At 49.4% G+C, this 22,858-nt stretch overlaps 2 protein-coding genes across 2 annotated transcripts; one reads left to right on the top strand and one right to left on the bottom strand.

Moving 5' to 3' along the window:
* The first annotated feature begins 879 nt into the window (after positions 1 to 879).
* Positions 880 to 10,143, top strand: VRK3 (VRK serine/threonine kinase 3). Its single transcript, XM_066560787.1, has 12 exons — positions 880 to 992; positions 1,067 to 1,392; positions 2,835 to 2,887; positions 5,215 to 5,281; positions 5,976 to 6,060; positions 6,513 to 6,615; positions 6,958 to 7,050; positions 7,239 to 7,371; positions 8,118 to 8,238; positions 8,498 to 8,556; positions 9,122 to 9,271; positions 9,842 to 10,143. Exons 1-11 carry the CDS (start codon positions 880 to 882, stop codon positions 9,268 to 9,270), a joined length of 1,302 nt encoding a protein of 433 aa, XP_066416884.1. The 3' UTR covers position 9,271; positions 9,842 to 10,143.
* A 639-nt stretch (positions 10,144 to 10,782) lies between these two features.
* Positions 10,783 to 22,605, bottom strand: CCNF (cyclin F). The gene is made up of 17 exons (XM_066560786.1): positions 22,534 to 22,605; positions 20,928 to 21,082; positions 20,405 to 20,511; positions 19,620 to 19,687; positions 18,973 to 19,166; positions 18,575 to 18,628; positions 17,928 to 18,032; positions 17,312 to 17,389; positions 16,773 to 16,924; positions 15,861 to 16,025; positions 14,897 to 15,020; positions 14,368 to 14,548; positions 13,345 to 13,432; positions 12,851 to 12,950; positions 12,453 to 12,583; positions 12,100 to 12,269; positions 10,783 to 11,553 (listed from the first exon to the last, which is right to left on the bottom strand). Exons 1-17 carry the CDS (start codon positions 22,544 to 22,546, stop codon positions 11,156 to 11,158), a joined length of 2,283 nt encoding a protein of 760 aa, XP_066416883.1. The 5' UTR covers positions 22,547 to 22,605; the 3' UTR covers positions 10,783 to 11,155.
* Positions 22,606 to 22,858: the final 253 nt, after the last annotated feature.

The raw sequence follows: 22,858 nt of genomic DNA, 5'->3' as shown, positions 1-22,858 counted from the left end.
CTGCTCCACTCAGCTCTTCATGCAATGAGCAGTCACCTTCCAGGTCCCATTTGCTCCTGCTTGCACCCAGTGGTATTCCATGGCTCACTGCGATGGCCTCTGAAAAACACCTTAATATGTGCAATGTTCTGTGGGACAAGAACCAGGTCCCTACTGCCCTCACCTCACCCACCTCTGCTACCCCTTTGCTGCGGGGGCTCAGGGGCCAGGCACCTTCTCCAGGCAAACCCTGGCCTCAGCCCACCTGATGGGAAAGGTTTAAGTGCACCTACACCTCTTTTATGGAAACGGTGCCTGCTTGAGGTGTAGGATGTATACAAAAGATGGGATACACAGGTGCATAAACTGTGCCACGCATTAACTCCTGCACTCATTAACCTGTGATTGCCTGTTCTGCAGTCTCAGGGTCCTTTCTGAGTAGCTCTCTGGTGTCTTTTATTAAGTAAAGTGAAAACACTCGGCCCCAGGGCAGCGCTGGGAGCACGGCCAGAAGGGATCCCCAGGCTCTGCCGGCCCACACCGGGGCGGCCTGACCACCCGTGTCCCTGCCCGGCCGGCCCACGGGAGCCCACGGGCCGCGGGACCGTCGTGAACCCTGGTCCCCCCTCACATTCCCGGTGCCCCCTCACATCCCCGGTGTTCCCTCACATCGCCTGTATTCCCTCACAAGCGCGGTGTTCCCTCAGAAGCCCGCATGTCCCCTCAGATCCCCGGTGTTCCCGCACGGCCCCCGTATCCCCTCAGATCCCGAGGTCCCCTCAAGCCCCCGATCCCCCATCTCGGCCCCGCTGTCCCGCCAGGCCGAGGCGCGGCCCGGGGGGCGCCTGCGCCGTGGCGGTGACGGCGCGGCGGGCGGGCCCGGGCTGCTCCGGCGGGGCCATGCCGGGCAGGAGGGTGCGCGGGCGGCGCGGGACGGGGGCAGGGATACGGACACAGACAGGGACACAGACCCCGGAGCGGCCGCGGGCGGAGCTGTCCGGCGGCTCCCCTAGGTGCTGGGGGCGGAGGGAGCGGGGCAGTGGAAGCGGGGCGGTGGACGGGCTGTGACGCTGTCCGTGTCCCGCAGGCCCGGTCCGTTCTGCCCGCAATGCGGGCTCGCCGTGCAACCCACGTTCCGCTTCTGCCCGGCCTGCGGCGGGAGGCTGCCCGCGCCGCCCGAGGAGCACACCGAGCCCGCAGCGCCGGTCCCGAGCCCGCCGCCAGCCCCCAGCCCCGCCGCCTCCCCCTCCCCGCGGGCGTCCGCGGCCCGGCTGGGGCCCCGTTCTCCCCGCAAGCCCCGGGCCGGCCCGGCCGTGCCGCTCCCGGCGGACACGGTGCTGACGGACCAGGGAGGGCGGCTGTGGAAGCTGGTGCGGCTGCTGGAACAGGGCAGCTGTGGGCTGGTGTACGAAGGTACCGTGGGGCCCGCGGCGGGCAGAGGGAGGCGAGGGGCGCGGGGTCACCGGCTCTGGCTTCGGCGACAGCTGCCGGGACATCCCGAAACCCCCAGAGGCCGCGGAGTGGGTGACAGCGTGGTGTCCGCCGGGCTGGCGGTGACCCGCAGGCTTGCAGGATCTTTCATACAATATTCTGAGCTGGAAGAGACCCGGAAGTACCCGGGAGTCCAGCTCCTGGCCCTGCACAGACACCCCAACAATCCCACCCTGGGCTTCCCTGGCGGCGCTGTCCAAAGGCTCCTGGAGCTCTGGCAGCCTCGGGGCTGTGCCCATTCCCTGGGGAGCCTGGGCAGTGCCAGCACCCTCTGGGGGAAGAACCTTTCCTGATCTCCAACCTAAACCTGCCCTGACACAGCTTCAGCCGTTCCTCACTGGGCATCTTCCAGTCAGCCACTCTGCCACCAGCATAGTATCAAGCCGAGGCCACACTGCTCTGTTACTATAAAATGTCCATTGTTGGGGCCACACTTCCTCTTTCTCTTTTAGGTCCAAAAGCTATTTGCTGGCACTGTACAGGAGTTCCTGTGCTGTAAGTGGTGTCAATACCCACTAAATGTCAATTCTCAGTGTGTTTTAGGGCCAAAGAAAGCAACCACACCACATAGGCTGCTTCTCAGCCATTTAGTGCTGAAAAGTGCTGATTTTTTCAGTCTAGTTGTAAACTTCCAAAGGGGAGTTTTTGTTCTACTCTCATTAATTTGGAAGCTGTCCAGGAGGAATTTTTTCCATTACCGAGTTTTGCCTGATATTTGGCTTTACTTTCTTTTTCATTATTCAAGCTGTTGCATAACAAAGTCTAAGCATCCATCTATGTTTTTAAAAAAATGTGATAAAAAGGAAAATCAGTAGTGGAGAGTGCTTTTATAGAAGTAGGTTTTAGGTGATGAGCAGCAGGTAACCTGTGGATAGCACTTGGTCTAAGAGCACGAGAGGAGGAACTGCCCTGAGCCAAGTCATGGGTGCAAATCCTTTTGGAGAAGGGAAGCCACACACACCTCTAACATCCATACAGAGCAGAGGGACTTGGCATCCCTTACAGACTTGTCAAACCATGGAGTGAGCTGGAGGGAGTGCTTGGCAAATGAATTTGGGGATGCCTTTGAGATTCTACTAATGATCTATTCTTCACATACTCCTCAAAGCCCCCCCTTACCGTAGCCCTGCCCAGATGCTTCTGTGACTTAAGCAGAACTGCACTGCATGTCAGGGTGCTGAGCTCCTGGAGCAAGGTAAGAATTATTTTGTAGTGATGTGGGAAGGCGCTGTCACAGAGGTTGCTTTGCAAAGCTCAAGGGAAAGAAGCAGAGGATGAGTTAATCCAGCTGCACAGGCTGCATTTAATGATGCACAACCTCTTTTCCATGCTCCTGTAACCACATCTGTTCCATCCTTCCACAGCGCAGTCAGCATCTGGAACCTGTCCTCAAAAGCAAAGCTACTCCCTCAAACTTGTGAGTTTTGATCTGTTTGGGTAAGGAATTGTGCATAGAGTACTGTGTCCTGACCTGTTGGGCTGAGAGTATCTGAGAAATTGGGAGAGAGTGGTCAGAGAGGCCCCTGCTAAATTAGGAGATGAATCTAACCTGAGGGTGTTGTGCTGGGATTTCAGTTGGCTTTTCTGGAAAGATGTGAAGAAAATGGATATGAGGATTAAAAAAACCCTGAAGCCTTAATAACAGAAGGCTGCTGCTTTGATTGACCAGGCTCAGGAGCCTGCAGAACTGAGCTTGGTGGTGTGAGGTGGAGATCTTGATTAGGGAATGTCAGACTGTTGTGGTTTGGAAAGACAGGTGCCTGCTAAGGAAAGCAGGAGCCTACCCTGAAGTGGAAAATGTAAACCCCCCCCTCCAAATTGCTATAAATTTTAAATTAAGGAGGCTCTCAGGCAAAAAAAATGTGGGATCAGGAATGACAGTTCTTTACTAGGGAAGAAAATAAAAGGATAAAATAAACAATGCAGTAAACTAAAACAACGCTGTCAGAGTCAGAACACAGCCTGACACCCTGTGGGTCAGGGTGTTGGCAGCAGTCCCATTGGAATTGTGGCTCAGCCCTCCTGCAGTGCCAGGGGTGGTTCTGCTGGAGCAGGGATCCTGTAGAAAAGGGTGGAGTCTTCCTGTGAAGATCCAGTGGAAGAGGCAGCTGCTGTTCCTCTGGGGAATCTAGTGGAGAAGCCGTGCAGGTGTTCAGGATCTCCAGATTATATCTGGGTAGAATGCTTGGCTCTCCCCTCTGGGCTCACATCTCCCAATGGGATGCTGTAGTTCTTATTAGTCATGCATCAGTCATGCAGTGACATTCAATAGCCTGTTATCAGCAGGTGTCTCCCCAGAGGGAGGAGTGGTTGTGGAAGAGATAAGAAAAACTGCCCACTTAACAGAAGACAGCTGCCATACAGATGGCAAATAGAATACAAATTGCTTGACAATCCAGGACACAGACCAACTTTTCTCCTCGATGGAAGGTGTGCACACAGCCTGCTCAAGTCTGGGGAAACTGGAGAGGTTGGAATTTGGTGCTGTGCTGGGGCTGTGTGAGAGCTAGCATGGAGACACTATGTAAAGCCAGAGCACACTTTGAAATCACATAGGAATTATAGTTGGAGTTCCAAGCCAGCTTTCCAGGTACTTGTCAATATCTTGGGCTCTCCAGAAATGTGTTATTTCCAGTAACATCTGTTCTGTTGTGGAAATTCAGTAGATTGATTTTCAGTAGCTAACGAACCAGAGCTGAAAGACTGTTTTCTTGTCTACTGTGGCTCTTGGGGGTTGCTGGTTTGTAGGAGGGCCAGTGCTGACTGATGGCTCTGTGGGGCTCTTGCATGCACTTGGATAATCCCTCTGCCTTTTGTTAGAGGAGACATGTAAGAGGATGGAGAAGGAATACAGTGTGGATGAGAAAAATCTGCTAAGTGCCACAGATGGTGGGAAACTGTAATCAATCTGTAGGCAACACTCCCAACTTCTCTGTTTTTCTTTTGGCTGCTTGGTGGTCTGCTGAGCACTGTGGAGTGTGATATGGCACATGAGAGCATTTTGGCTCTGGGGTTTGATGACCGACATGGGCTCACAGGCAAGATGCAGAGTGAAATACCCTTCTGGGACATGGTCTGTGCTGTCTGCTGTTCCTCCAGCTTTGATACCAGTTTTGTACCAAACCAGGTAGAATATAACACCACTGCTTTCTCCCATGCAGGATAGCAGCTATCCTGAGTTAGTGTTGAGTAGATACGTGTGTGTAGGCAAACACAGACATTCTGAGTGGGAACTGTGTGCAGTTGAGGTAACTCGATGACAGCAATACCTCAAATGTTACTAATACAGACTTTCCTGTCTCACTTTCTGACAGCTAGAATAAATGTTACAGCTCTCTGTAGAGACTTGTGTGTTTGTAGAAATGCCCTCATCCCTGCTGTGGCTAAGAAGGTCACCTCTGGCTCCCGTTAACATAACAGCTGTGGGACCACAGCTCTCTCCATGCTGTGCCTGGGCTGCACTGCCTGGCTGTTGTTAACCCTCAGAGAGCTGTAAATGGGCTGCTGGAAAGGCTCAACCTGAGATGGCCCCTCTCCTATTTGTGCTGATACTCAGAGTTGATGTGTTTGTTAGGGACAGCATTAAATAGGGAACCAAGACACCTGAGCTCTGCTCTCAGCTCTGTTAGTTGATCTTTGCTTTCTTTAAAATGAGTAGTTAAGGTCTTATAGCAATCTTACCCAAGCTTTCCTTTCCAGCAGGATGTGTGTGGCTGAAATAACACTCCTCCCTGTTCCCTTTAGGATGCCAAAGATGGGAGGATCTACAATGAACAGAATTTCTTCCAGCGAGCTGCGAAGGCAGGCACAGGTTGGTGCTTCTTGTGAGGGCAAGGACTAAGGATAACTGGCATTCCCTTTCATCAGTTATGTGAATCTCTTGGAAGGCCAGACTAGGATAAAATAATCCCCTGCTTGGTTAGTGCCAGAGTGCTGAGGAGTTTGGTCAATGCCAGTTCTCCCAGCAGTCTGTGTGCTGTAGGACAGTGCAGTATGAGCACAGCTTTCTTGTGCTCCTCACTCTGCCTTGATGTGTCTGGGAACTGCCCAGCCCTGCAGCCTGTCTCACCTTGGCTCACCCTGCTGTCCCTCTTCCATGGGTGGTTCTCTCAGCAGCTCTCTGGTATCAACTCCATTGATCCCAAAACTTGAGCAAGAACAAAGCTGCCCAGAGAATGTAGGCAAGGGGGATGGAAGAATTTATGTCAAATCTATATTTCTGGGAGAAGTGTAAAAATCTGCTTGTCCCTCATCCCCTCTCTCTCCCCTCTCCTTGTTTTCCCCAGCCCTGTAGCAATCCCATGCCATAGCCTGCTCTGGTATTCCCAGAATCTTCCTTGCTCCATTCTTGCACACATGAGACTGGAATTCTGGGGACAGAGTCAGGATGAGAGGCCACTGTCAGCTCTCCAGGGCAGAGCAGACCTTCAGAGGAGGAGCATCATTAACTCCTTCCTCCTGGAGCTCCTCAGCAGCATCTGCTGCACTGTCCTCTTCTCTTGTAGTGGAGAAGTGGAAAAAGTGGCATTCCGTGCCTCTGCTGGGCATCCCAAACTGTGTTGGCTTTGGACTGCATGCAGACAGCTACAGGTGAGGTGACTGAACCCTTGGGCTGTCTGAGCATCTCTGGCTTTCCCTCTCCTCTGCTTGCTCTCTAGTCCTTTTGTCATTGCCCCTTGGGCTCCTGACTTTATGCACTGCTCCTATCATCTCTTAAATGGTTTGCCTCTCATTGCTTTGTTTCCTTCAGTCCTTGTGTTGCTGGTGAAGTTACTGCTTTTGTTGCTGCTGCCCTTCAGGCCAGAGGACACCTTATTTTGGTCCTTGACACTTAACACAAAGGGGAGATTCAGGCTGTGTGTCTACAACACATGACAAGCACACCTGTCTCCTTTATAAAAGTTTTCTTTTATCAAAAGTCAAGGAAGTGTTTGCCCAGATCAGCTTGGAGTTGAAGTGGGGTCCAATGGATCACTTGACCCTGTTGCAGGGTCTCCAAACCAGGTAGGTACTGCAATGTGCAAAGCCCTTTTCTCCTGCAGGTTTTTGGTGTTCTCTGATTTGGGGCGATCTCTTCAGTCGGTCCTGAGCGATGGCCTGCACCTGCTGAAGGAGAAGGCAGCTTTTCAGATTGCAGTTCGTGTGGTATGTGGAGAACCAATCCTTCCCAAGGGACTTTTTCCGAAAAGACTTCTAACTTTCCTCTGGATCTCCTAGAGGTGTTTTAAAGCTGGTCCAGGGGCTTGGGTGGGGTCTCTAAACCTGCTGTAAACTTCAGTAGCATCTTTTGAGCACTGTGTCACCTTGAAGGAATTTGGGATAAGAAGAATGAGAAAAACCTGACCTTTAAACTTGAAGGCTGTGAGATGTGGTGTTTTAGTGCTCATCCACATGGCCACAGGGAGCTGGGGAAGGTCCAGCTCAGTGACAGCCAGGGTGCTGCAGGAGCCTGCATGGATCTGATATGCTCCCCCTGTTTATTCTCAGCTAGACTGCCTGGAGTACATTCATGGGAATGAGTATGTGCATGGGGACATCACTGCTGAGAACATCTATCTGAACCCAGCAGACCTCACACAGGTAGGGAGCAGGAGCAGTGCTGCCAGGAAAGGGCACTGGAGGTGGCATGGTGACTTGGGATAAGGCAGCCTCCAGGTCCCTGCCTTGGGCAGGGCAGCAGAGCAGGCTGGACAATGCTCGAGCGGGAGCTGTGGGGCAGCCCTGGGGGCTGCTCTGCACTCAGGTGGGTGCTCTGTGCTGCCCTGCAGGTGACCCTCGCTGGCTACGCCTTCGCGTTCCGCTACTGCCCCGGGGGCAAGCACGTGGCTCGGCGCGAGGGCAGCAGGACCCCTCACGAAGGCACGGTGGAGTTCATCAGCCTGGACAGCCACAAGGGCACAGGTGGGTCTGGTTTGTGACACGTGCTGGGGCTGCTCCTGTGGTGGTGCTCCCTGGAGCTCGGGCTCCCTGCTGGCACTGCTGCTTTCCAGGCATTCACATGCACCAGAAACTGGGTTCCTATTTGGGCTGTTCACTCCTGCCTCCTGATGGCTGCTGTGTTGGGACTTGCCAGGTCATTCAGTGATTGCAGCAGGGATGTTCCTGCTCCATCTGGAGCCTTGGCTGCTGCAGGCGTGTGGGGAATAGAAAACAAGGCCCTTCGTGCTGGCTTAGCAGGGATCTTTTTCAAGCCAGACAGGATCCCTGCCCAAAACAGATTTGCAGCAGGCTGTGCTCTGACCTTGAAGCAATGAGAGCTGGAAAGGCATTTAAATAATAGAATCACTTTTGTTGGAAAAGACCTTTAAGATCATTGAGTCCAGCTGTAAACTCAGCACTGCCAAGGTCACCACTAACCCAAGTTTCCAAGTGCCACATCTACATGACTTTTAAATCCCTCCAGGGATGGAGACTCCACACTATCCTGGGCAGCCTGTGCCAAATTCTGTCCTTCTCCTGGCTGGGATGTGACTGCTCTTTCACAGTGTTCAGGAAATCTTCCTCCAGATGCTGGGAGGTGATTCCTGAACTATGTTAGCAGGCTTCCAGGAGTATTGATACCCCAGAGCACATCCTCATGAAGCTCCTGAATTTCTTTACTTCTGCCCCTTCATGAGTGATGTTGAATGTCTCATGTTTCCCATCAGGACCATCTCGACGGAGTGACTTGGAATCTCTGGGCTACTGTCTTCTGAAATGGCTCTGTGGCACTTTGCCTTGGTCTGATGAGCTGGACAAAGTAAAAGCTGTGATGGAACAGAAAGAAAGGTAGGAGAAATCATCTATTCTTCTGGGAAATGCTCAGCAGAAAGCAGCGAGGGGGGTTTGTGACTGAAATCCCCAGGTCACAATACACTGTTGGGATGTGGCAAATCCCACAGCCAAGGCTGAGCCTGGCCCCAGGGTTTTTGGTGAACCGCAGGTTCTGCTTCATCCAGAACATGGCCAGCTGAATTCAGCCTTCTGGGATTTTTTTTGTCAAAGCCAGGTGCTCAGGTGTCTACTCCATTGCCTCTCCTTCTGACAGGTACAGAAAGGATGTGAGATGCCTTCTCCAACTGTGCTTCAGGCAGAGATCCATTCCAGGTATGGGCTTGCACTCAGTGGCAATGGGACTCAGGGATGAAGGACTGACTGTACCTGAAGGCAGAACTTTCTCTGTGCTGGGGTGCTGGTTCAGAATGGCTTCCAGTGGTGATGGTGACCAAGCATTGCATGAACCGTCTGGCAGGCTGGGAACAAATCACTTGTTTTCTGTACAGAAGAATGAGGGCCGCTTTCCATGATATGCTTTAATGAACCTTGCTGAAGGGAGAGCTGTGCTGGTGGGTTTAGAAATGAAATACCTGGGGCTAGAGGACACTTCCCCTTCCCATTTTGTTGCCCAGAGAAGCTGTGGCTGTTCCATGCCTGAAAAGTGTTCAAGGGGTGGAAGGAGATGGGCTTCAAGGTCCCTTCCAACCCAAACCAGTTGGTGATTCTCTTTTATTGTATAATTGGGTGATTCTTTGAGCTTTGTATTAGCCTTGGTTTGGTTTTCCTCTCTGCAGCTGCCTGGGGGGTGGGTGAGCTGGCTGCAGGACAAGCAGCCTGAAATGGCCATTTGGCAGCTGGAGTTTCTGTGCTGCTCCCACAAAGCCTTTCCTTGCAGATGCCCTGCAGAACTACCTGGAGCAGGTGCTGGCCCTGGAGTACGAGGAGAAGCCTGACTATGCAGCCTTGCGGCAGCTCCTGGGGAAGCCACTGGAAAAGATGAAAGCTTCGGCTTACGACTGCGTGGATGTCCCAGTGGTGCCCTGAGGTGAGTGCTGGCACCTCCTGCGTGTGCCCTGTGCTGCCACCGGCAGGTGAGGACAGAGCAGGCTGGGCTGTGACATCTCTCCAGCTGAAACCAACCTGCTCCTCCTGACATGGCATTCCCTGTGGATACCGATCCAGTGCTGCACAAAGCCAGGCTTAGCCTGTGTTTCCTCAAGTTTTTCTGGAAACACTTCCCCAGGAAGGAATACAACAAGGGTTAATAAAGCAAATGCTGAAGGAGCTGCAGGGCTATGGAGGTGATAACAAAATGCAGACTCAGGCCATCTGGCAATTATTTTTTTTTTATATCTGAAGATCTGGGCTGTAGTTTTTGCTTTTCTCTCTCAGCCTGTAGCTCTGGTTATAGTGCCCACCTGCTATTTTAGCCATGAGGCACCTCAAAGAGTGAGGCTTGGTACAGAGCCAGATCTGGTTTTAGTGCAAGGCTGCATCAGCCAAGGCTCTGCATCCAGCAGCAGGAGTACAGAGTCAGCTCTTCACCTAATTTCCTCCTCCTGGGAAGGCATTCAAACTGATTCATCTTCCCCTTTTCTGCTTTTATTTTTTTCAGATCAAGGAAGAGTTTAGAGCTTTCTGCAGTGAGGCCTTTCCCAAATATATTTTCACTTTTACCAGTTTTAGAATGAGAGGTTTTTGTAAGCGTTTTCTTCTCCTGTAATGTGACCCAGTGCTGAAGTTTGAGCTGCTGCTGTACCAAATTAATATGAAGAGACTCCTGCATGGGAGATCAGGGGAAGCAGTAGCTGGAGAACTGCAGTGAAGCCACCATGAGCCAGGAAACTAAATCAGGGATTTTCTCTTTTGAATGAGAGTGGCAGTACATGGTTTTGTAATAAACTTTGTGGACAACCACCCAAGGCTGCTCTTGTTTATTTGGAAGATTCAAGGCCTCTCTGGAGTTGCTGTTGGGTTGTGAGGGTGATTTGAGCCCTGTGCTCCTTGTCAGATTTGTGTAAATAGCCTTCAGGCGGTGCCACTGCAACCTAACCATCAGAACTCAGCTCAGAGCTAAACCCTGACCTCATCCCAGCAGTTCTCCAGGCCTCGGCCCAGGGAATGAGGGGAAAGAAGACCAGGATCCATCTCTACTAACAAAACAATTTTATAAAACACCAGTCAATAAACACTCACTACACTGTGTGTAGCTGAACTGTTGCCAATGCCACAGTAAATTGGCAGTCCTGGAGTCTAGTTCCAGTGTTAGCTTCAGTGACATCTTTTTGAAGTCTTGTACCTTAGTATTCCAATTCCTATGTGTTAAGGCACAGAAGGATTTTTCAGGTGAAGAAAACATGGCAACAAGAGAAGAGGCAAATGGAGTTTAAACCATGTGAGAGGTAGGTGAGAGAGCAGCTCAGACCTGCAGTGAGCCTTCATTTACCTCTGGGGTTTTTCAATAAAAACCTTGTGTCAGTGCAGCAAATGCCATAGACAAGAAGAGGGGAGCTGAAGGAGACCTGGACAGAGTAAAAAGGCAGCACAACCTCAAAATAGGTCTTTCAAGTGGAAGATTCAAGCATAGTGTTACATTCAGAAACTTGAGAACCAATGTCAATTCATTTCATTCATAGTGCCAGGCCTCAGAGAAAGCAAGGGACAGGACAGTTCTTTTCTATCACTAAGAGGGATGATAAAACTGGGCTATGAATTTCATAGAGAGAGCAGAACCTTAGCAGAGGATCAGGCAATAGGGGATACATGAAAAGGCAGCTGTGAATGGAGGAAATAGCCCAGCTGTACAAGATAGACAAGGTTGAAGGGAAGGTATTTTGGAGGTATTTACAATTATTCACTATCATCCCTGTATGACTGCAACAGAAATACAGTTTCTAGAAATCCCAGTAAAGTTAAAAGCATGAAGAAATCAGAGGCTTAAGAAGGCCAAGTTCAGCCTTTCTTCAGTGTGTTCTGCCATGTTTTTTCTCTTGACTTGCCTCCTGTGCAGGTAATGGGGCTGGCACGGCTCCTTGTTCATGGAATTGCCGTGGGGCAGTGCTGAGGTAGGTTTGGGAGGAGCTCCAGGGCTGCCTTCAACAGAAGATGTAGGACTGGCAGTGTTGACAGAAGAGTAGCCCGAGCTCCCCTCTGGGTTGGGATTCCTTGGGGTGAGATATGCCCCTGGCAGCTCCCCCTCCCTGTGGGGTGCCCCAGAGCCATCCCATTCCCCAGGCAGGCTGTCCTCATCACTGGAGTCCTGGCCACAGTGCTCTGCAGGGTCCAGGTACAGCACTGTCACATCCAGGATCCCACTGGGGCTGGTCACTGCAGGATGGGAAAAGAGAAACCTTACTTTGTCCCCATCCAGAACCAAGCAGGCACTCAGCACAGAGTCAAGCAAAAAAAAGCCAAGCAAGAGTCAGCCTTCTGTCTGCTTACACCTGGAGGGCAGGCCACTAAGTCCACCCTCTATTCACACAGCATCTTTTCTTCCCTCAGACCATTTGAACAGGTACTAAGAGCTGTTAGAAAATGAGCAGCCAGGCCCAGGGTCAGCAAAACCCAACAGCTAATTAGTGTTTCTAAGACAGTGGCTCATTCATCACATTTGGTGCACTGCAAAGAGCCTGACTCTGAAACGCTGAGCAAATACAAAACCCCTCATCATGTTCTGAAGCAGTGCAGAGAAAGAACAGATAAGATACCTCTGAGAGAGTTTAACAATTATAACCACGGGGGAAGGGGAAGAGTTTTTCCACCTGGTCTTCAGCTGAAAGTTTAGGCATCTGGTGCCTGAGAAACAGTTTTAAGCAAAAATGAAAAGACGGGTTTAATCCTCTTGACTGCTTTTTATAAGAATAAAATGCTCACCATCTCCTTCTCGCTCGCCTTCACTTTCCTGATCACCTTCATAACCAGAGCAGGAATCTAAACTCCAGTCAAGGAAGTTGTCCAGCAGACTTTCTTCCTGGGAGGACAGCTCTGCTGTGGGTGTAGTCACAAAGCTGCCTCTGTCATCCTGAATGCTGTCTTCCCTCCTCCTGTAGCAAAACACCCCAGAAATCATATGTCAAAATCCAAGTCTTTTCCAGCTCTTTTAATAGGTATGTCAAGATGGTGACAGAAAAATGGATTGTATTTAGGAATGAAACCTCAGGGTACCAGAGAAGAGGAAAGGCTCTGGCTGATCTTCAGAGCTGCTGACAGCCATGAGTTATACTCACCTTTTAGCTCTCTTTCCAGAAGGAGAGCTGAGGAAAGTCTGAATTTCCACTACGTTCCTGTGCAAGGGACTGGGCTCTGGGTCCTTCTGTTTCACACCCAACAATGAGCAGAGCTGGCTGTAACTCATAACCTAAAATATTAAATAAATAAATTTTTAAAAGTCAAAGCACCTGTAAGAATTAGACCATGAGATTCTTACGAGAACTAAATAGCCAGAAGGAGATTATTTATTTTCTAGGAGAAATCTATCCCAGTGAGTTCTTCCCACAGGCACTCAAACATCAGTCAAGAGTCCCTGCAACTCAATTTTTAAACTCTCACTTTATTCTCACAGCCTGCCATGGGACAGCAGCTCTGCTCTGGGTGTCAGCAGCAGATGCAGCCACAGCTCACCCACCTGTTCTTTGCCAATTTCTTCATAGCGCTCATCTTCAAATCGCTGTTTTACTGCCATGAGGGACACCTGCCTGTAATCCTTTGGGACATCATCATGGAAGCTGGAAAGAAAGATTGAAACCCCTATCTTACAATGGATTCTATGAAACAGTATTAAGAAAACCTGCCAAGTTAGATAATTTTCCTCTGTTGCTCAGTGCTGTGCTAAGGGAGTTGGTGTTTCAGCAGCTTCATCAGGACACCTGGTGGCTTCTAAGTATGTGAGCATCTAATTCCTTTTCTGTCCCTGTTTTCTGTGACCCAGGGCCAGACCAGCTGGCAGAAATAGAACAGCTGTCCCTGAACTGGACCTTAGTGCCCTGTGGCAGGGGAGCAAGGCAGCTAACCAAAGCCCCTTCCTTCACTGGGAAGGGCTGACTCTACAGGTGCAGCACATTTGCCAGAGCTGCAATCCAAGTACTCATGTGTCCCCTCAAAGAGTCCCCAAACCATTACCACTTTTGGTGGAGGCTCAGCACGCAGGGCAAGAGGTCTTCTTGAGAGAAACCAGTGCACTCAGACAGCTGGCTGGTCCAGGAGTGTGCTGGAGAAGAGAGTACATATTCATATATTGAATTACATATTCATGAAGTGTAGTCGTTCTGTAGTGAGTCAGCTTATTTTCTTTAATAGGTTAAGGATCGTGATATTTGCAAGCTTATATCTGTCCATAGTTTGTTCAAGTTCACAGCTGGCTTTAAGGATAGGTTTATCTGCCAAACTGATGTTAGACCTAACGACAGAAATCTTCAGGCTCATTTAAATACAAAGCCTGCATAGTCTGATGCTAACGCTCTAGTTCATCACCACTATAAAGAGGTAAAATAGAATCAGAGTCATGGAATCGTTTGGGTTAGAAGGGACTTCAAAGCCCATCTCATTCCACTCCCTGCCATGGGCAGGGACACCTTCCACTATCCCAGCTTGCTCCAAACCTTGTCTGACCTGGCCATGGACACTTCCAGGGATCCAGGGGCAGCCACAGCTGCTCTGGGCACCCTGTGCCAGAGCCTCACCACTCTCACAGGAAACAATTCCTTCCCAATATCCCATCTAACCCAGTCCTCTAGCAGTGGGAAGCCATTTCCTCTTGTCCTGTCTCTCTAGGCCCTTGTAAATGGACTCTTGTCCATGTCTCCTGTCAGCTCCATTCAGGTACTAGAAGGCCACAATTAGGTCACCCTGAAGCTTTTCTTCTCCAGGCTGAACAATCCCAATTCTCCCAGCCTTTCCTCATAGCAGAGCTGTTCCAGCCCTCTAATCACCTGGGTTGCCCAATACAGCCAAACAGGCTGAACTCAGCTCTTCATTCTGACTTCTTATATCTGTCCTCTTCTTCTCCACCCCTCTGTCCACATCCTCCAGCCAAGTGATTGGGACATCTTGCCTAAAGACAAACTAACACCCAAAAACCTCCAAAAAATCTCCCTAGAAAGAGAAGGCAGACTGGCAGCCTGTGCTTGAGGTAGAACGGGTTACCTTGCCCATGCAGGATCTTGGCCAGCAGCAGTGCAGCAGCAGCCAGCCGGGCTGGGGAATACACACTGAGGCTTGTGTTCAGGAGGGACAGCTCACAGATGAAGCTGTAAAGGTGAAGAGTTCTTCTCTCCAGTGAGACAATGCTTGACAGAACTTCTTTGTAGTCCAGAATGGTGGGTATCTAGTGCAGAAAGGAGAACAGAGGTTGGAAATACAAGACCAGCACAAAGTCTTTTGAACAGCTGTTTCCAGGTGCTGGATTTTGTTTGTTTGGGGCTTTTCTGTTTAACTACTACATTGACATCGATGCATTCTCCAGTGATGGAATAAATGGCCTCTTAAAAGTGAAGTTTTAACCTCTACAGAAGGCAGAGGGTTCTGTATCTGCATGCTCTGAGACATGCACAGGTTCCACAGTTGATTGAGAACTCTGACTTAAACCCCTGACTCATGAGATAGGAACTGCTACAGCCTGACTTGAACAGCAACCCAAGGGCAGGGAAATATTCCATCCACTTTTCAAACTCACCCTTATCTTTCCTTCTAAGGCAGAAATTATCTCGCCCATCATTCTGACCAACTCTTCATATTTGTAGGAGTTGTCTGTCAGCCACACAGCTTCCCGTATTGTCAGCATCTCTTTGCTGATGAAACTGTAATGTTAAATATTAAGTTAGCCCCAGCAGAAAGGGGATTTGTGCACTTATAGTAGATAACTGCACCCACAATGACCAGAGTTAAACAACTTCACAAGGTACTTTCCCAGGTAGACTAGCAAAGAATTGCAGCTCTTTATTTCCCCTGTAAGATGGAACCACCAACTAGAACATTCCTAATTTGGAATGTTCTTCCTAATACAGAAAAAATTCTTTGCTCTAAGAGTGGTGAGGCCCAGAGACACTATGGCTGCCTCTGGATCCCTGGAAGTGTCCAAGGCCAGGCTGGACAGGGCTTGGAAACATCCTGGGATACTGGAAGATGTCTCTGCCCATGGCAGGGGGTGGGATGAGATGATCTTTAAGACCCCTTCTAACCCAATCCAGTCTGTGATTCTCTGATCCTAATTCTTCATCTATGAAGCCTCTCCTAGGTTAAGATGCAAGATATTAAGGAAATCAACACACAAGGATAATCTTCCACCACACCATGCAGTTCATCTGAGTGTACACAGGCTCAACTATGGAACGCTGCTGCTTTTATTCCTTTCCAGATGTCTCATGCCAATATGGTGTCAAAGACTCCAGTTGCTGATGGAATGCATTTAGAGCAATCCACAACTATGGATTTAAACTTATGTGTTTAAATAAGAAAAAAACCTTCAAGAAACTACCTTTTTTGCCTCATTTACACAGTCTGTGTTTGTATGTAAACAGTTAAACAGCAGTCAAAGTAGAGGAAAGTCAAAGAGCCTTTCCAGTATTACAATATTTCCAGTATTACAAGAATTTGGAAGATCATAATGACCACCTCTGCTCAGCAGCCAGAACCCTCACCGTGTGCAAATGACCATGCAGGCTATTCCCAAAAGCTGGAGCCGAGCACGAGGTACAGGTCTCAGCGTCAAGTAACGGTCCACACATCCCACTGTCATGTGCAGGCACAGGCTAGAAAAGTCCTTCATGGTAGCCACTTCCACCAGCCAATCCACCAGGATATACCTAGAACAGGAAGAGAGACTTAGGGAAGAACTTGGGAAGTGGTGTCCCACACTATGACATCCAGCTGGAGAATGAGCCAGGGCAAGCAGAGCAGTGACAAGTGTTCCTGACATGCCTCCCAAGAGAAGAGCCAACTCCCTCAAGTGCAGTTGTGGCTGTGGTGGATCCTCCTGCAGCCCTCCTGGCAAACCTGCCTGCCCCATCCCCTCCCTGCACACCAACACACATAGTGTGGGGAATAAACAGGAGGAGTTGGAGATGTGTGTGTGGTCACAGGGCCATGATCCCATTGCCATTACAGAGCCACACTGGGACACCCATGTGGCTGGAATGCTGCCATGCATGGTTATGTACTTTTTTAGGAAAGTAATGCCAGCAAGGGGAAGTGGTGGAGCTGCCCTCCACGTGAGAGAGCAACTGGAATGTATCAAGGTCTGCCTAGGGAAGGGTACAGAGCTCATCCATAAAGATTAAGGGGCAGGCTAACACGGGTGACACTGCTGCAAGTGTTTATTCAGGAAAAGGGAGTCAATAGGGACTTTGGACAAGGCCTGAAGTGACAGGACAAGGGAGAATGGCTTCACACTGACAGATGGCAGGGCTAGATGGGAAGAAATGCTTCCCTGTGTGGGCCATGAGACCCTGGCACAGGTTCTCTAGAGAAACTGTAGAAGGATTGCAGGGACATACAGGGAAATAGGGAATAGTTTTTGCTGTGAGGCCTCACTCCTGGATCCAAGTTCCTACCTCATTATTTCATTCATTCCTTTCTGCACAGTGAAGATGCTTTGCTTGCTGATAGGAAGGGAAGCTTGAAAGATTTGAGAAACCATTTCCCTGGAAGATTTTGCTTCTAATCCTAGTTGGTTTCCATTCCCACAAGCTTTGGCTAAAGCTATCTGTAGTAGAAAGAACACAAAAGAAAGTATGTTTATTTTACCAAATGCAAACTAAGGCAGCAGAGGACAGTCCTCTATTTTTCCTGCTGAAAATACTGAACATGGCAAACTACTTGAAAGTAGTTCTTAGTTTGGTTTAAATGTTGAGCACACAGATTATTTGGGGCCAGTCTTTTAAGTCTATCAAAAGATGCATTTTTACTCCATTCTGCCACCAGTGTGCTGCAATTTCCCAAAGAAGAGAATCTGCAGAGTAGATACAGACATGCACATAAAGACAATACTCAGCAATGCTGGTCCTGCTTCTAAAAAGAGAAATTTAAACCTGCAATGGCAGCACAGAAAGGACCAAATAAAGACTGCAGCTCTGGGAAAGCTCAGTCTTACCTGTGCTTCCCAGCAGCCCTTGGCTGCGTAGTCTCGTAGCTTCCTGAGACTTTGGAGGTATCTGCCAGGATCCGACATCTACAGAGAGGAACACAAAGAGATGTAAAAACCCACAGCCTTTACACAACAAACAGAAGGATTGTAGCACCAGTATCCAGAGAGAAACACTGCCTGGAGGTACATCTATTATTTCAGCAACAAGTCTGTTTCTTATCATGACACCACTGTTTTTAAGAACCTTTTTTCAGGCCTCACAGGAAATGAGAGCAGTCACTCAGGATTCCAAGGGGACAACTTTGGCAGATTTATTAAAGACAAGGCAGGAGCCTCCCACTCCTGTTCCCCAGAGCCCTGGGATCACTAGCTAGCAGTGCTCAGGCCTTCAGCAGAGTGGGAGTAAACTTCTGTGGCACCTTGGCTACAACTGCTCATAGCCTCATTTCACACACAAAGGCAGACACCAGAGCTCATTTCAGAGAGTTCTTAGCACTCTCCTTGTTTATGAAGAAGGTAAGCTCTGAGGAACAGCAATTGCTTTCTGAGGACATTCCTTGCACATAACAGAGATCCAGAAGTTAGTGTAAAAGTTGTTTGGAGACAAAAAATGACTACTTACAGCAGCTTTTCTGTTGTTTTCCCAAAGGAGGTAGGAGCTGATTAAACAACCCTGTTTTGAAGATTCTTCAAGCATTTCAAGGGATTCTTTCTTTTTTCCTTCATCCTAAAAACAAAAGGCATATATTGGTATTCCTTCTGTCCAGACAAGTGGATGCCTCAACACTTCAGAAGCTACAGAACACTGTAGCTAAAGCTACAGGCAGAATCCATCCTTTGGGAATGCCCTTCAGCCTCTGAGGAATGCTTCCCCATCCACTCAGTGCTGCCATTTGCAGATGCAGGCTCTGAGAGCAGTTAGTGCTTTTCCTCAGCCAGACAAATGCTTTTTGGCTTGCTTGCCACTGAAGGCTTTTTATTTTATTTTTTGTTTTACAAGGCATTACAACTGGAAGGCTTCCTTTGAGACCTGAACATACTGCAAGCCCATGATTAAGCTAAAATTAATTTCACCATTTGTACAATTCAATAAAGTAAGTTAATAATGTTCCTTTAAACAACCAGTAAATTAAACTCATGAGAACAGAAACTCCTGGGACCCTTGAGGAGTAAAAGAGCATCTGGCTGATTTATGTTTTTAATCAAGGTAAACAACATTAGCATCACCAGAAAAAACCCAAATCCAAACCCATCAGAAATACTGCTCACCTCAAAGAAATTCAAAACCTTAGCCAAGCTGTGGAGAATAGATCCTTTCTGAGCCTGAAGAAAGCATCAAAATAAAGCATTGTTAAACCACAGCAATTCTTGCTAGTAATTTCAGACTACAGTTTTGGTTTATCTTTCAATCATTCTTCCCCCTTGCTTTTCTGTATGTTTTGTTATCCCTGAGATAGCACTGAACCTCTCCAAAGAGACAGTACAGGCCTCCAGCACTCATGATCTATCATGTGCAGTTTTGCAATAAAGTCAATAAATGACTGAGCCACAGTTGTTAAAGCAACAAGAGCACAGGAGGCTCCTCGGGGAAATAAAAGTATTCTTTCCAAAATAACAAGATGCAGTTACTGACGTAGGGTAAAGCCAAGGGCAGAGAGAAACCTGACCTTGTCAAGCTGACACTCTGCCTTGAGACTCTCGTAGACCACAGCCTTACAGCAGCTGCCGGAGAAGGACCAGGGAGGACGGATGAACAGCCAGATAAAGGGAACTGCACACACATTCAGGTGCTCGGCCAAGCTGAAGTAGTGAGATGCCTTTATTCCGTTCACTTCTGCACGCCCGTGGCCCGTGATGGACACTGAACCAGAGAGAAAGCCAGGAATCAAGTGGAGTTTGTTCACAATGCCTGCTTGGCATTCAGTCAGGCCAAGACAGACATGAGGAAACAAACAGGAAAAGGTTGAACTGTTTCTGTCATTTAGAGCCTTAGAAATCATGGAGGTTGCTAAAGAAGAAAAATCTTAACTACAGCCAGGCTTTAGGAACACATAACATAAGTTGGGGGGTTCATACTGCAAATACCAACTGCCTTGCCAGGACCCTGTGTCAGGAGGCTCCTCCTGTCACTTGTCAGGCTCCTTTGATACATTTATCCCACTACCAAAGTAGCCGAGTTTCATCACAAGTTTCAGAGGATAACTCCTAACCCTGAATTCCCAGTAGCAGTTTTGTGGCCAGTGCCTAAGCAGAGCAATGTAAAACTTCCTCATGCCACGTTCCCCAAAGCCCCAGGACAAGCTCCCACACTTACAGCCTTCGTTGTACAGGTATGCCAAGCTCAGCTTCACAGCAGCTTCAAAGTTACCACTTTCAGCAGCCCTGAAGGGCAAACAGAGAAGGCACTGGAGGTTAAAATCCTTCCTAGCACCAGAATCCACAGTTTGGTCTTTGTGCCCTCGAGGACATGCATCAAAACATCAAGCCCTTGTGCTCCTCCCTCCCAAAGTGATGTGCACATACTGGTCTGCCTCAAAAAGAAGTGACACTCAGAAGCAAAACCATTATCATGGCATTTAAACGTGTTAAAGAAATCTCTGATACCAATGGATCCCCTTCAAATCAGATGGATAAAAAGATGTTCCCCATCTTTTTGAAGCAGATTTATTGTTACCCTTTCAAACTTTGTTACTGAAATTCACCTGTTTTTCAATACACTGGTTTGCACAAGAAGGGACCAAGCCAACTTAGACTTAGAAACAGGATTATTCTCTGGAGCCCCTGACCTCACTTGTTCATTCACATGGGAACACCAGAAAGAGGTTTTAGGGAATGTGTTATGTTCCAATCTGGAATATTAATGCCTGTGAAGAGAAATAACTATGGTATATGCAATAGGGCCTGCTCTGGTTAAAGAGACAGCAGTGACCAGCAGCAGCTTAGACCTGAAATCAACCTTTTTTTCATTGCCAAAGCAAGTATTTCCCCTCTTTGTATAACTCAGGTCTCCCACTTACACTGAGGACTGATTAGAATAGTTAATCTTCCTTCAAACATCATCTTCTAGAAGGCCAGACAACTCTGATGTTTAAAACTTACCTTTCAAACATCCTCAGATGGTTTGGAGATGGCCACAGGTCTTGGAAACTTGCATGTGCCCAAACACTGGAATGATTATCCACAAGATATTTAAGATGTGAGTGCACCTGCATGGAGGGAACACAGAATAATGATTACCAAAATAAAAGGACCAACAGAAAAACAGGTCTTTGCAATCTTATTTTAGAGAAGTAACTAATTGATCACAAGTTATGTTTAACTTGCTGCTTGCCTGATAACCAGTAAAGTAAGCGATGCCAAACCAAACCCATTTGTTCACCAACAGTAATCTGGCAGGACAATTTCCTCAGAAAAGGTACAAAAAGCAGTCAAATACTGCTGCTACTCTTAACTTGAGCAGTGAGAAGTGAAACTTTCCCTAGGATAGCAAAAATCTCAACCCTGCAGGCACTCTGGGTTTCTTCAGGTTCTGTGACATGAGAAGCCTGTTCTGTGTGCAGTCCAGGCTCCTGGAGGCAGAGCTGAGCCCTGAGCCTGGCACAGGGGAAGCTGCAGCACTTACAGCTCTGACTGAGAGGATGTCTGCAGCAGGGAGGCCCTTCAGGATGTGAAACAGAACATCCTCGGGGAGGTTCAAGAACGTCAGGACTCGAGGCCGTTTTATTATCCTTCGCTTCGAAGGGAAAGAATAACATCTGGAACACCTACAGTGAACCACTGGAAAAGAAAAACACAGGACACCTCAGTTAATGATAGAACAGCATAAGGAAAAAAGGTACTACACAGTCATACACACATACACAGGTGTTCACTTGAGCACCTCTTCACTGCAGCACTGGACACTGCAAACACATTAACCAGGCATATACATCTCATGCCTCATATTGCCACAAGACTAAACCACAGAGCAGAAAAGCCTTGTTTAAATTGGTTAACGAAGCCAAGAGACTCAGTAGGGGTGGCTCAAGCTCAAGTGCTCTTCAACAAGAGCCCCTCTGAGCCCTGACTCCTGTGACCATGTTTAGTAGCGACAAACAGTTCAGCTGTCCCTGTTCAGTAGTAACAAATAGTTTAACTGTCACTAGTGTCACTTCATCTACCTCCCCCATGCCCCAACTTTTCCTTCTCAACTGACAGCAGTCCCTGGAACACAACCAGAGATATTAAGAAGACAAACAAACCCACTCAAGCCTATCTTTCCAAGCAGTTGCTGCTAGGAATGCTAATAGAACATCCATTGCCTATATCTTCTGGAGTATTATTTCAAGGCAATATTTATATACACACACACACACATACATACATACATATTTATGTACACAAAATGTACTATCCTCAGCAGTATTATCGCCATGAAAATGAAATGGACACCCAAACTGGGATGCCAGTTCAGCCTATAGGAGCATCCAAATAGGGACCAGGGGGTACACGAGCAACTCAGCGAAAACTCCATTTCTACAGACAGGAAATGGCACAGGTTCATTTCCAATGTGTTGCTTCACAAAACCAGAGTGGTTTAGGCTGCAAGAGAACTCTGGGGGTCACCCACTTCAACCGTCCGGCCAAGCGGGGCAGGACCACATCCAGGTGGGTTTGAACAACTCCAAGGATGTGGATCCCACAATCGCTCTGGGCAATCAAGTACCATCGTTCAGCCACCCTTAGAGTAAAAAAAACACTTTCTCTTACTTTTGAATGGGGTTTCCTGCACAGTCCTGCTCACCCTGCAAACTCACAGACGCCCGAGAGGCTTTTCCCACGCGCAATGCACATCCTGACCCCTTAGCTTTGAGGCCAGGCGCGCTCAGGCACAACCGCCAGGCACAGCCACGGACCCCGGGGTCACAGAAGGGCTGAGGCACGGCCCCGGCGGGGAGTACTGCACGGACAGAGCCGGTCCCGAGCCCCGCCGGGCCGGGCCGGGCCGGGCCGGGCCGCACCGCCCCCGCCGCGTTTGAATTTGGGCGCGCAGCCGTCGGCCCGGCCCCTCACCCGCTGCCGGTCCCGGCGGTCCCTCAGCCCGGCCTCAAGGTATCCCGTTATCCCCCGCCCTCAGACCTCCTGAGGAGGCGCCCGGCAGGCAGAGCCCGCTCTGGAGCCGCCCCTCAGAGCAGGAGGACCCGGCAAACAGCAGCACCCGCGGAGTCCGCGGGCAGATCCACACTCACCGCCCGCCTTCATCGCGGCGCGCTCGCGGGGATTGCGCGGACGGACAGAGCGCCTTGCCCGGCTCCGAGAGAGCGGCACGGACGTAGGAGGGACCGGAGTGCCGGGGGCGGGCGGGGAGCACGGCGCTGACACGCCCCGCTCGCAGCCCGGGCGCGCCCAGTGAGCGCCGGGAGCGGCGGGAGCCCCGCCCGCCAGGCCCGCCCGCCGCGCCACCGCCCCGCCCACCGCCCGCGCGCACTTGTTTTAAACACAGCAGGCTCTGTCATTGGCCAGGATGCCGATGGGGGCGGGGCCGTACCGCCCTTCGCGCTGTGATTGGTCGGC

This window comes from Molothrus aeneus, chromosome 16 (genome assembly GCF_037042795.1).
Source record: "Molothrus aeneus isolate 106 chromosome 16, BPBGC_Maene_1.0, whole genome shotgun sequence".
NCBI classification, from domain to species: domain Eukaryota; kingdom Metazoa; phylum Chordata; class Aves; order Passeriformes; family Icteridae; genus Molothrus; species Molothrus aeneus.
Note: the sequence above shows the minus strand (reverse complement) of the source record. Positions and strands in the feature narration are given on the sequence as shown.

Coding starts and splice junctions, on each gene's coding strand:
- VRK3 (XM_066560787.1), top strand. CDS start 880: ATGCCGGGCAGGAGGGTGCGCGGGCGGCGCGGGACGGGGGCAGGGATA. Junction 6,061..6,512: donor CTGCATGCAGACAGCTACAG/GTGAGGTGACTG, acceptor TTTCTCCTGCAG/GTTTTTGGTGTTCTCTGATT. Junction 8,557..9,121: donor CAGGCAGAGATCCATTCCAG/GTATGGGCTTGC, acceptor CTTTCCTTGCAG/ATGCCCTGCAGAACTACCTG.
- CCNF (XM_066560786.1), bottom strand. Junction 15,021..15,860: donor TGCATGGTCATTTGCACACG/GTGAGGGTTCTG, acceptor TTAACATTACAG/TTTCATCAGCAAAGAGATGC. Junction 11,554..12,099: donor AGGCGAGCGAGAAGGAGATG/GTGAGCATTTTA, acceptor CCCATCCTGCAG/TGACCAGCCCCAGTGGGATC.